Source organism: Sus scrofa, chromosome 16, assembly GCF_000003025.6.
Source record: "Sus scrofa isolate TJ Tabasco breed Duroc chromosome 16, Sscrofa11.1, whole genome shotgun sequence".
NCBI lineage: Eukaryota > Metazoa > Chordata > Mammalia > Artiodactyla > Suidae > Sus > Sus scrofa.
The window spans coordinates 50,358,492-50,372,726 of NC_010458.4; the positions used below are offsets into that span (position 1 = coordinate 50,358,492).

Here is a 14,235-nt window from a genome sequence, read left to right on the forward strand (position 1 = left end):
TTGCTCTACTTTGCGAAGTGGGTGTGATCCTCCTCACTTCATAGAGGAGGACATTGAGGTCTACCTGCTATGAAGACTTTGTCATGAACATCACAGGGCATCTGAAATGTGCCCCATGGAGATGTGTCCGTGTAGGGATTTGCATCTTTCATGATGCATTGGTTTCCCTTCCCACACACGCAAGTTCACACTTTTTTGGCACGTTTGCACTGGACGCTCAGTGGTTATTGGGTGTTTCTCCTCTCTCAAGGAGAGAAGAAAGCCCTTGGAGATGGGAGAATGGGGTGGGGGAGTAAGGGGATACAGAAGCCATATCTGCGGAAGTCCTGCAGATATGTGTTTAACTGTACACATGGTACTGGGGAGAGGTGCCTTAACTTCCACACCTTTCAGGGACGGACAGATCTTCAAGGCTGAAGGGTAAATATTTTTCCTGAAACTTCACAATACCTTTAGAGAATATTCCCCCTTCTTCCCCCCAATTTTCTTTACATCTGGAATCAAATTCCAGCGTTGCCACTTACTTCTTCTGTGAGCTTGGATAACTAACCAAATTTCTCTGACCCTTCACCTTTTTGCCTGCAAATGTGAAGGTATAATCTCTGGGTAGTGTGCACCTAGCACGACGGTTCTCAACTTTGGCTGCACACAGAAGTCACCTGGGAAGATTTAATTAATACTGACACCTAGGTCTCACCCCCAGAGATTCTGATATAACTGCTCTGGGGTGTGGCCTAGATATCAGGATATTCAAAACTCCCCTGGTGATTTGAATACGCAGTCAAAACCTGAGAACTTCTGGTATACAGGTAGCCAATACCCAATTAATACGGTTCCTTCACATTTCTTTAGTGCCAAATGCCTGTTCAAATTTTATTTTGAAAAGGGCTTATCCGTTTCTCAGTATGGCTCAAGGATTCTTTATTCCTGCCACATCTATGGACATTTTCATATTGACAACCTCTGCACTTTCAAAACAGATGACTCAGCCCTCAGCCAATCAGCCAGGACCTTTATCTAGCTTTGGGTCCTCTTCTATTCATTGGATAGAGCCAATTGGTTAAGATACACAATGCCCTCCTGGAGACGCCAATGAGGAAATCAAACAGATGGAATGATCCATCGTTCACCCTTTAGCCAGGGAACTCCATCATTTGCCTCCAAATCTATCTCTTATAGTAAGCAAAAGCTAACATTACAAAAGCCCAAGTTCTCTCAGGTGGATCTTAAACAATAGTGTTTCTCCCACCTGTGTTCATGCGATAACTCCCCCACTTTTGTTTAAATGCCCACCTCTATTCTTCATGGACTACTCCCATATCAGGAGATGTGCCATCAGCCAGTCATTCATTTCCAGCCACACCTCCCCCAAAGACACTTTACTCCAGTCATGCTATTTCCCAAAAGCTCTCCGTGCTTTGCCCTTTGCCTTAAATGCCTTAAATGCCTTTTCCTCCAATGGTCTACCTGGAAGGTTTTTACTCACTTTTAAAAGCCAAATTCAAATATTCTCCTCTGCAACTTACCTAACCTGTCCTCCCAGTTCCCCTCTACCCCAACAAAATTTAGCTCTTTCCAACCCTGTGCTCTCACAATCTTTGTAATTAATGCTCAAATAGAGCATTTATCATAATGCTTTACGTTAATACAAGTGTTATAATGGATAGGGATTTTGTAATGTGTCTTTTTATAACCAACTTGCAGCATAGGGACAAGGCCTTTGCAGGTGCAAACTAAATGCTTGTTGGACTGCATCCAATTCTCTGCCCTCAAATCAGTACCAGTCAAATTTGAAACACCTTCCAAAAACAATCAAGACAATTTTCTTTCTCATCATCTAGAATCCTATTAGTATTCATCTACTATAATAAAAAATTTAAAGGAAAGGTTAATTTTCTTGCTCATGTATGTATGTGTGAACAAAAAAAAATGAATAAACACTTACCATAAGTCTGAAATAACACAAGAGATGTCATGTCTCTGGAAGGAATAACTACATTTTGCAAGAAAAGGAACATATTTGGCTGATGAGGGAATGCAAGGATTTAGGGGAAGTGGAATTTTTGCTGCTTTATTTCCTTAGATGGTGGGGGGAGCATGGGGGTGGCTAATGAGGAAAGGAGCACCTGCTTTACCTTTTCCGGAGCAGGCAGCTGTAAGTGATTAACCTCCAAGGGAGTGATGAGAGGGACGGTCTGGAAGCCATCCTCAACGGAAGGCGGCTTGGTTCCCTTCTCATTGGGGTTACTGTTCAGCTTCACCATCCTTACGCCTTTCTTCCCAGACCTAAGGCAAGCAGTGGGATTCTAGTTACAGTGGGAAGTGAGGCAGGAAAAGAGAAGGCTGACGACAGAGAAAATAGCGCTGTCCTCAAGAGCTCCACTCCAGCGGCTTCGATGTACAGATCAGTCATTGATCTTCTGCTAGATTTCCTGACATGATTCCCATTATCCAGTAAAACTTCTTTAATCATCAAAATATGCCACTTGCCCACAGCACTTAATGGCCCTCAAATTTAGAACCTCAAGGAAAATCCCAGGCTTACACAAAATATACAATCTTTTAAAAAATATCCAAGACACTAGAGATAACATAGTCATATAGTCTCAGTGAAAAGCTCATTCTAAGTGCAAAAATAAATACTATTATTCCAAGTCACGCTGCAGTATGATAAATTTCACCTTACCATCTTGGTTGCAATTTTTATGGTTTTTTTCCCCCAGTAATCCCCCTAAAATACAATAAATACATTTAATGCTTCTATGTGCACTCTACCCTTTCACATGATATGTAGGTTGTATAGGAGATACAATTTCCTAAAGCAAAAAAGGGCTGGCTTGAACCTGATCCTGTTATTCAGACATGGAATGCCTCCATTTCCTCAATAGCGAAGGGCCATTTTTGGTTTTTTTGTTTGTTTGTTTGTTTTGGTTCCAGGGAAAGTTAGCAACCCCCATATTGCAAGATTGCCAACTAAATAAACAAATCACATTTATTCCTCTCCAGTTCCCTTGGAAGTCAAATGATGCTCCCACCCCACCCCCAAAAGCCCAGCACAACTGAATTTCTCTTGTCAATCCTGCTGATGGAACGTTATTAGACAAAATAGGGTTGTTGTGAGGGTGAAAGGGATGGTAATGGGTTGGAGGATATTGAGGAGTGGTTATAGCAAAAACAAATGCCTACTTACTGTGCTGCACTCTTGGGGGTCAGAGCAGATTCAAGCCAATTTGAAGAGGAGGAGGATGGCCAGGAGTCCTTCCTCCTCGGCCCGAGCTTGTGGTGCTGAAAGGACAGCGCCTTGCGTGCGTCTGGATTGGGAGCGTCTGAGAGCGAGGCGCGAGCGAGCGGGCTTCTGGCAGCTGTCTGCCTGTTTGCTCGCTTGCTCGCTCGCTTGAGCCCCCTCCCACCGGGGAACGGGCTCCCGCACCATCTGTCATCTGGCACCACCTGCTGTTTCTCATGCATGGCCACAACCACAGCAAGGGACAAAATGGTTTCAAGAAAGTGGGAGGGATTCTGGCCATTAAAAAAAAAGAGAGAGAAAAAGTTAATATGTGTCATATTACAAGAAATCCTTGAGCCTTCAGAAAAACTGGAGAAGGAGTACATGCATTAGGAGAAGGAACCACCTCCTAAGGTCTTCCAGGACAATTTTATGAAACACAAAATTGTTCTGGACCTATACTGTGCTCTGACATGTGTATGGAGACAAGGGGAATTGTGATTTATTGAGTATCTCCCATGCAGGGGGCTCTTTTCCAGGCTCTTTCAGACTGTTTCCCTCATTTACAAATTGTGATTTCTAACAGTACCTATATGATGGGGTTAGTGGCAGGTGTGAATGTGATAACTTGGGGAAAGAGTATACCTCAGAGCAGGGTACATGGCAAGCAATACATAAACATAAGCTCCTATTTTCACAATGCTACTGTGATCACGCAGGTCAGCTAAGGTCACAGAGCTGGTATAGCACCAGGAACTGGGATTTGAGCCCTGAAACAGTGCTGTCAAAGTTTATATGCAGTCCACAACATTACGGGGTTTCCAGGTTGGTGTCTGGAATTAGAGAGGGCAAAGTCCTAGGGTCAGCTCTACAAAGTTCTGGCTATGGGGATCTTGGACATTTTGCATTCACTCTCCAAGCTTCCATTTCTTTATCTCTGATGTGGAAATAATATCTCGCTTGCAGAGAGGTTGTGAATATGAGAAGAAATTACACTAAAGGAACCCCTTTCAGCTCTGAGACGGAGTTCTAAATTGCTGAATTATTTCATCCCTGGGGATTGCTCTTACATGCCCTTTAAATTCTCTGAGGTCAAGACTGTTGCCACTGGTTTCTCCTAGCTGTGGTCCAAATCACTGTTGGCCATTCATTCCCAGCTGTGGTGCTGTTTATGATGCACTTCATCAGGTCTTGGCATTAATAATAGCATCCAATTTCACTTTCAAAGTTATCCTAGGAGCTCCTACTGTGGCTTAGCAGAAACGAATCTGACTAGTATCCATGAGGATGCAGGTTTGAACCCTGGCCCCACTCAGTGGGTTAAGGATCCAGCGTTGCTGCAGGCTGTGGTGTAGTTCACAGATGAGACATGGATCTGGCATTGCTATGGCTGTGGCATAGGCTAGCAGCTGTAGCTCCAATTCGACCCCTAGCCTGGGAACTTCCTCACTTTCGCAATAAATTATTTGGTCACCTTGATGATCACATACTGAGCATACACTCTACTAGCTAAAAGGCCAGGAGAAAACATATCTATTACTGTGCTACTTAAGAATGGTGCTTGTGTGTGTGTATGTGTGTATGTATATGCATGTGCGTATGTGCGTGTGTCTAGAGAAAGAGATGTTTCTGAGACAAGACAGTCTACGTTACAGCAGAGTTGCCCAGGAACACTATTAATAGAAGTATGCATATATATGAGAGGGAGGTATTCCAATAAATGTTAGCCCCCCACTCCCTGATTTTCCAAAGACCTGGATGATGTTCAGGTGCAGGCATTGTCTAAGGACAACAAAATGTAGACAGATACAGGGAAGCAATTGTAACTACTTGTATTTTATCCTATCCTCACAAAGGAAGAGGGAAGTCCCTTCAAATAGTTTATATTTGATTCACAAGCAGAAATTACACCTTTAACAACTCTAAGCCACAGATGCTGAGAGTTTACGAAAGTCCAGGAGAAGGGCATGTCTCATGGCAATAGAAAATCCAGGCTTCCTTATATTTGAGTCTGGGAGAGGGGTGCAGAAAGAAATGGGGCTGAAGTGATGTAGAGAAGCCCCTTGTTGGAGAATGATATTGAGAAGTGCTTAATATAATAGACTATTATTCTCCTGTAGAGCTCTGGACAAGATGTTTGACAATTGAAAATAGAAAACACGACATTTTGTGATGAGGTTTTCCATATATGTAAATGTAAATGCAATATATAAGACAACTTCAAAATGATAAGTGAAGGATAGAGGGACAAATCTGGTGGTAATGTTTTTATATTCCACTTGAAATGGTAAAGTAGTGATTCCAACTAAACTGTGAAAACTTAATTGTGCTTATTGTAATTCCTAGAATAACCAAAAATATACAGAGATAAAGCTAAAAATGTGATATATAAATTTAAATGGAGTACTAAAAAAGTTCAAACAGCTCAAAGAAGGCAGGAACTGGAAAACAGAGAAACAAGACAAAAAAAAGGAACAGCAGAAAACAAATAATGAAATAGAACAAAATTCAAACATATCAATAATTACATTAAGCATAAATGGTCTAAACAAACAAAATAAAAAGCAGAATTTGTCAAAATAAAGGAAAAACATGAACAAAATATATGACATCATTAAGAAACCCACTTCAAAGAAAATGATACAGATAGCATAAAAGTACTGGATCAGGCTTTTTGTTTTCATCTCAGAGGACACCAAAGTGCAGCTTTTCTCTGTCCTCCCACATAAAGGTTCATCTGACACCAGCTGCCTCTGTCATGCCACCCAAGTTTGACCCCAGTGAGATCAAAGTCATATGCCTGAGGTACACCAGTGAGGAAGTCAATGCCACATCTTCCCTGGGCCCCAAGATTCGGCACCTCTGGGTCTGTCTCAAAAAAAAAAAAAAAAATAGTGATGACATGACCAAGAAAACTGGTTACTGGAAGAGTCTACAGATCACAGAGAAACTGACCATTCAGAACAGAGAGGCCCAGACTGAAGTGATATATTCTGCCTCCGATCTAATAACCAAAGTCCTCAAGGAACCACCCAGAGACAGAAAGAAGCAGACAAACGGGAAGCACAGTGGGAATATCACTTTTGATGAGGTGGTCAATGTGGCTTGACAGATGCAGCACTGGTCTTTAGCTAGAGAACTCTCTAAAAACATTAAAGGGATCCTAGGGACTGCCTAGTCAGTGAGCTGAAACTTGGTGGCCATCATCCTCATGACATCAACAGTGGTACAATAGAATACCCAGCTAGTTAAAAACTATGAAGGAGAAAATATTTCAATAAGGGATTATTTGACAACCAAAAAAAAAAAAAAAAAAAAAGGTAACAAGATGGAAGAAACATCCACTAATCAAAGGAAAGATGGAGTAGTTGTATTATTATCAACAAAGTAGACTTCAGAGCAAAGAAAATGACCAGAAATAGAGGAATATTACATATCCCTCTATCTACGTAAAAGTGTCATTTGACTTAGAAGACATAACAATCCTAAGTGTGTCAGAACCTAATAATAAAGCTTCAAAAATACATGAACCAAAAATTGACAGAACTGAAAAGAGAAATAGAAAAGTCCACAATTAAAAGTGGAGTCCCAAACACTCCTATCTCATTAATTAAAAGAACAAATTTTTAAAAACCCTATAGAATAGGGTTTCTTAATTTCAAAAATATTTTGAGGAGTTCCTGTTGTGGCTCAGTGGTTAACGAATCTGACTAGGAACCATGAGGTTGTGGGTTCGATCCCTGGCATTTCTCAGTGGGTTAAGGATCCAGCATTGCCATGAGCTGTGGTATAGGTCACAGACACGGCTCAGATCCTGCATTGCTGTGGCTGTGGTGTAGACCAGAGGCTACAGCTCCGACTGGACCCCTAGCCTGGGAATCTCCATATGCCGCAGGTGCGGCCCTAAAAAGACAAAAGACAAGAAAGGAAAAGACAAAAATATTTTGAACTGAACAATTATTTTTTGGAAGGGATGGGGGATGCCCTGTGCACTGTAGGATGTTTATCAGCATTTCTGGTCTTTACTACTAGATGCCAGCAGCATCTCCCCCAAGTTGTGACTATCAAAAATATCTCCAGAGATTGACATTTGTCCCCTGGGACAGAGGGGCAAAACCTCTCCCAGTTGAGAACCACTGTTATAGAAGAACTGAACAGCCTCATCAACCAACTGGATCTAATTGACATTTACAGAAAAAAATCCACCCAATAACAGAAGAAAATGAATTATTTTAAATGAACTGGAAACGCTTACTAGGATACACTATATCCTGAGTTACCAAAATAGACTGTATCCTGAGTTATAAAACAAGTCCGAACAGTTTTTTTTAATTGAAAATTTTATAAAGAACGTTCTCTGACCATAATAGAATTAGACTTGAAATCAATGACAGGATGATAACAGGCAAGTCTCCAAACACTTAGAAATTAAACAACATACTTTGAAATAACCCACATATTAAAGAGAAGGTCTCAAGGGAAATTTAAAAATATTTTGAACTGAATAAAAATCAAAATACAGATATCAAAAATTTTGGAGTGCAGCTAAAACAGTGCTTAGAGAATTTACAGCATTAAATGTGTATAAGAGAAGAAACGTGTCATATCAATAATCTAAGCCATCACTCAGAAAAAAGAAGAGCAAAAAAAAAACCCAAAGCAAGCAAAAGGAAAGGGATAATAAAGAGCAAAAATCAATAAAACTGAAAACAAAACAAAACAAAAGCAATAGAACAAATCAATGAGACCACAAGCTGGTTCTTTGGAAAGATCAATAAATCATATAAACCTGTAGAAAGACTAACAAAGGAAAGAGAATGCACAAATCACCAATATTATGAATGAAATACATAGAGCATGCAGACATTAAAAGGATAATAAGGGACTAATACAAACAACTCTATGTACATGAGTTTCGTGAATTAGTTTTGTTTTCTTTCTTTCTGTCTGTCTGTCTGTCTGTCTTTTCAGGGCCACACCCATGTCTTATGGAGGTACACAGGCTAGGGGTCGAATAGGAGCTGAAGAGCTGCTGGCTGACACCAAAGTCACAGTAACACCAGATCCAAGCCTTGTCTTCGACCTACTCCACAGCTCACAGCAATGCTGGATCCTTAACCCACTGAGTGAGACCAGGGATTGAACCTGCGTCCTCATGGATACTAGTCAGATTTGTTTCCACTGAGCCACAATGGGAACTCCATCATGAACTAGTTTACATGGACCAATTCCTTAAAAACCACAAATTACCCAAACTCACTCAAGGTTTTTATAATTATTAAAGAAATTGAATTTGTAGTATAAAGTCTGCCAGCCCTAAATGGTTTCACAGGTGAATGCAACCAAATATTTTTAAGAGAATAACACTAATTCTATATTATCTCTTCCAGAAAATAGAAGGGAGGAAAACAATTCCTAACTCATTCTATGAATCCTGCATTACCATGATACCAAACCAGATGAAGAAGTACAAGACAAGAAAATTACAAGTCAATATACTTCATTAAGGTGCAAAAATCTTCAATAAAATATTAGAAAATTGAATCTATCAGCAGACAAAAATAATGATACACCATGAATAAGTGGGTTTTTATCATGTGGAAGCAATTGAAAGAGAAAATGAATTTGATAAAATTTAACATTCATTCATTAAAAAAAATGTCATAAAATTGCAAATAAAAAAGAAGTTTCCCAACCTGGTAAAGAGTATAAGAAAGACAGGAAGGCAGGAAGGAAGGGAGGAAGGGAGGGAGGGAATAAAGAATAAGGGAAAAGAAAGAGAGGGGGGGAGAGGAAGAGAGAAAGAAGGAAAGAAGGAAAGAAAGAAAGAAAGAAAGAAGGAAAGAAGGAAAGAAAGAAAGAAAGAAAGAAAGAAGGAAAGAAAGAAAGAAAGAAAGAAAGAAAGAAGGAAAGAAAGAAAGAAAGAAAGAAAGAAAGAAAGAAAGAAAGAAAGAAAGAAAGAAAGAAAGAAAGAAAGAAAGAAAGAAAGAAAGAAAAAGGAAGGAAGGAAAGAAGGAAGGAAGGAAGGAAGGAAGAAGGAAGGGAGGGAGGAAGGAAAAAGAAAAGAAAAGCTAATGTAATAATGGTGAAAGGCTGAATGCCATTTCTCAAGATCTTTAACAGTCAAGAATGTCCACTCTCACCACTCCTAGTCAACATCATACCTGGAAGTACGAGCCAGAACAATAAGGCAAAAAAAATAAGAAGGGGAGTTCCCATCGTTGGCTCAGTGGTTAACGAATCTGACTAGGAACCATGAGGCTGTGGGTTTGATCCCTGGCCTTGCTCAGTGAGTTAAGGATCCGGCGTTGCCGTGAGCTGTGGTGTAGGTCACAGACGTGGCTCGGATTCCCCCATGGCTGTGGCTCTGGCGTAGGCTGGCAGCTATGGCTCCAATTCGACCCCTAGCCTGGGAACCTTCATATGCCGCCAGAGCAGCCCAAGAAATGGCAAAAAGACAAAAAAAAAAAAAAAAAAAAAAGAAAGAAAGAAAGAAAAGAAGAGGTAAACGTATTTGAAACGAAGAAAAAAAATTATCATTATTTGTAGACAATATGATTATTTACATGAAAAAAATCCCAAAAAATCTATTTTTTAAATTCCTAGAGCTAAATTTAAGTTTAAATTCCTAGTCTAGCCAAGTTTGGGATAAATGTATATGCAAAAATTATTATATTTCTATATATTAGCAATGAACAATTGGAAACCAAAATGTTTTTAGGATAACATTTACAATGGTATCCCCAAATGAAATAGCTTGGTATAAGTCTAGCAAATATGTACCAAATCTCTATGATGAAAACTATGAAATGCTGGTGATATGCATCTATCATTAGATTATCATACAGAGTAGTTCTATTGCCATAAAAATTCTTTGTATTCCACCTATTCACCCCTCCCCCCAATCCTTGGCAACAATTGATCTTTTTACTCTGACCGTAGTTTTGACTTTTCCATAATAAACAACAGTTGGAATCATACAGTATACAGTCTCTTCAGATTGGCTTCTTTCACTTAGTAATATGCCTTTAAGTTTCCTTCATGTCTTTTCATGGCTTGATAGCTCATCTGGTTTTAGTGCTAAATAATATTCCATTGTCTGGTTCATTCATCCATTCACCTACTGAAGAACATCTTGGTTGCTTTCAAGTTTTGACAATTATGAATAAAACTGCTATTAAAAAATCTGTTTGCAGGTTTCTGTGTAGACATAAGTTTTCAGTTCCTTTGGGTAAATACCAAGGAGTTCAGTTGCCAAATCGAATGAGAAAAGCATGTTTAGTTTTGTGAGAAACTTATTCTAAAGTGGCTGTACCGTTTTGCATATGACAGCACCAAATGTTGGTGAAAATGTGGTGTTGTCTTATGCTAATTTGCCATCCATAAATCTTTTTTGAAGGTGTCTGTGAAAGTCTTTGGTCCATTAAAAATTGGGCTGTTTCTTTATTGTTTAATTTTAAGAATTCATTGTGTATTTTGTTTAGTGGATCTTATTACATAAGAATTTTGCAAATATTTACTGCTAGTCTATGGCATGTTTCTTCATTCTCTTGAAAGTGTCTGTTGCAAAGTAGAAATTTTAATTTTGATGTAGTCCAGCTTATTGTTTCTTTCTTCTACGAGCCACGCCTTGGTGTTTTAACATAAAATGTCATCATCCAACTCAAGGTCTCCTGTGTTATCTTCTAGGAGTTTTAGAGTTTGGCATTTCACATTTGGGTCTGGTGGTTCAATTTGAGTTAATTTTTTTTTTTTTCTGTCTTTTCTAGGGTCACGCCCGTGGCATATGGAGGTTCCCAGGCTAGGGGTCAAATCAGAGCTGTAGCTGCTGGCCTACACCACAGCCACAGCGATGCAGGATCTGAACCGCATCTGTGACCTACACCGCAGTTCACGGCAACGCCGGATCCTTAACCCAATGAGCAAGGCCAGGGATCGAACCTGCAACCTCATGGTTCCTAGTCGGATTCGTTAACCACTGAGCCACAACGAGAACTCCTTGAGTTAATTTTTGTGAAGAGTGTAAGGTCTGTGTCTAGGTGTTTTGTTGTTGTTGTTGTTGTTGTTTTGCCTACAGATATTCAGTTCAGAAAAGACTGCTTTTCTCCATTGTTTAGCTTTTGCTCCTTTCTCAAAGATCAGTTGACAACCTTTATGTAGGTCTATTTCTGGGTTCTCTATTCTATTCCATCATTCTATTTGCCTATTCTTTTACCAATACCACACTGTCTTGATTACGGCAGCTTTATAGTAGGTCTTAAAGCCAGGTAGTTTTAGTCCTACAACTTTGTTCTTCTCCTTCTATATTGTATTTGCTATTCTAGGTCTTTTGCCTCTCCACATAAACTTTAGAATCAGTTTGCTGATATCCATAAAACAATTTTTTGTTGGGATTTTTATTAAGATTTCATTGAATCTGTATTGAGTTGAGAAGAACCCACATCTTGTTAAATTGATTTGTTATATCCATGAACACAGAATATCTCTCCATTTATTTAGTTCTTTGATTTCTTTCATCAGATTTTTGTTGTTTTCCTCATATAGATCTTGTACCTATTTTGTTACATTTAGGCATTTCATTTTCGGGTGATACCGTAAATGGTATTGTGTTTTTAATTTCAAATTCTACTTGTTCATTGCTGGTATATAGGAAAGCAATTGACTTTTGCATATTAAACTTGTTTCCTGCAACGTAGTTATAATTGCTTATTAATTCCAGGAATTTTCTTGTGATTTTTTGTATTTTTTTTACCTATACTATCATATCGTCTACAAACAAAAACTTTTTAAATTTTTTCTGTTTTGGAAGGTTATTAATTATTGATTCAATTCCTTTAATAAATATAAGCCTATTAGATTATCCATTTTTTTCTATGTGAGTTTCAATAGGTTGTGTCTCTCAAAAAACTGGTCCAGGAGTTCCTGCTGTGGTGCAATGGGATCAGTGGAATCTCGTGGGCACTGGGTTGCAGGTTTGATCCCTGGCGCAGCATAGTGGGTTAAGGATCCAGCGTTGCCACAACTATTGCAACTATGGCTTGGATCTTATCCTTGGCCCAGAAACTGCATACGCTATGAAGTGGCAAGAAAGCAAGGAACGGAGCTCCCGTCATGGCGCAGTGGTTAACAAATCCGACTAGAAAACATGAGGTTGCGGGTTCGATCCCTGACCTTGCTCAGTGGGTTAACGATCCGGCATTGACATGAGCTGTGGTGTAGGTTGCAGATGCAGCTCAGATCCTGTGTTGCTGTGGCTGTGGTGTAGGCCGGCGGCTGCAGCTCCGATTGAATCCCTAGCCTGGGAACCTCCATATGCCATGAGAGTGGCCCTAGAAACAACAAAAAGACAAAAAAAAATAAAAAGAGAGAAAGGAAGGGAGGAAGGAAGGAAAGAGAAAGGAAGGAAGGAATGGGTTATCAAATATGTGGCATTGAGTTGTTCTTAGTATTCCTTTATTATGCATTTAATATCTGTGGGAGAGGCAGTGATATACTCTCCTTTATTTCTGATATTAGTGATTTGTTTCTTCCCTCTTTTTTTGTTATCTTGGTGAGAGGCTTATTAATTTTACTAATCTTTTTGAAGAATCATCTTTTGGCTTCATTGATTTTCTATTGATTTCCTGTTACTTTCTTTCTTCAGATATTTATTGGCCCCACTTCCTCTCTCTTCTTTTCTGGTTTGCAAATTTCATGTTTTTCAGAACTTGTTCAGCATCTCTTTAGCCTTTTCTGCATTGTCCATCTGTTTTTATTTTTCCTCTCCATACTTTAATATAAATATTTTTCTAATTTGATCTGTCTTCCACTTCACTAATCTGCTCATCTGTGTAATCTTTATGGGTTTTTTTTCTGTTTAATTTATCCAATTTGCTATTAAACTTTATTGAGTTCTTGATCTTAATTATTAATTTTTTTTTCTAAATAGTCTTTATAGTTCTTTTTACCAGTTTCAGGTATTTGGTGACACTGCATCTTCTCATTTTTTGATGATAATACTTACACACACATACACACACACACACATTGCTTTTTAGGGCTGCGCCTGCAGTATGTGGAAGTTCCCAGGCTAGGGGCTGAAACAGAGCTGCAGCTGCCAGCCTGTGCCACAGCCACAGCAAGCTGCATCTGCAACCTACAACACAGCTCACAGCAATGCCAGATCCTTAACCCACTGAGCAAGGCCAGGGATTGAACTCACATCCTCATGGACATTATGTTGGGTTCATAACCCACTGAGCTAGAACAGGAACTCCATATACTCACATATATTTTAAAAACCATGTTTGATAACTTTACTGCCTGTATCTCATGTGACTCTCAGTTTATTATCTTTTTTCCCTCTCCTGCTTATAGTAATTAGACTCTGGCATGCCTAATTTTTTATTGAATGTCTTTATACTGTATATGAAAAAATATACAGGCTGTAAATATTGTTGTCTTCCAACAAATATAGTTTACTTTCATTCTCACAGGAAGTTAAATAGAGGCAATTCACCTTGGTTCAATTGCAGATTGACATAATTATAGGCCAAGTTCTGGTTCTTGTACAGTCTGGTTTATTTGGGGTTTGAACAGTCTCTTGGGAGTTTCAAACAGAAGCCTAGGGCATTCCCAAGACTTCTGCCAAAGTACACATTGAACTTCAATTGTCTCTCTGTGGCACCAGGAGGCTTCAAATATACTGTTTAAATTTCTTAGCATCTTCACATCCACGTTACATTTGGGCCATCAGTCCTAAGTACAGATTAGGAATCAGAAAACATCTTGAGGGAAAAAATGGTAGGGAAGATTGGGCTCACTTCTCAGGAGTTCCCTTTTGTCTGGAAACTAACCTCTTTTAGCTCCATTTAGCTTGGTAGCAATGAACTCCAATGTTTGACTCTTAGCCACAAGACTGCCGAAAGCTCTGGGCCGCTGCTTTCTTCTCAGCTTCTAGGCCTTCCATTAACAACGGGTAGTGTGAAGGAGGAAAGCAGTAGAGAACTTGAGGCTTGCACCAATCCATT

At 39.4% G+C, this 14,235-nt stretch overlaps 1 protein-coding gene and 1 pseudogene across 1 annotated transcript in view; one reads left to right on the forward strand and one right to left on the reverse strand.

The window, feature by feature from the left end:
- LOC100738087 (neuron-specific protein family member 2) overlaps nt 1–3,379 on the reverse strand; it is a 60,848-nt gene extending 57,469 nt beyond the window's left edge. Inside the window, exons 1-2 of the mRNA XM_021076768.1 lie at nt 3,191–3,379; nt 2,136–2,286 (exon numbers count right to left, since the gene is read on the reverse strand). Coding sequence (XP_020932427.1) covers nt 2,136–2,264 — 129 coding nt within the window. The 5' untranslated portion in view covers nt 2,265–2,286; nt 3,191–3,379. The remainder of the gene's footprint in view (nt 1–2,135; nt 2,287–3,190) is intronic.
- Nucleotides 5,970–6,478, forward strand: LOC100520701 (annotated as a pseudogene).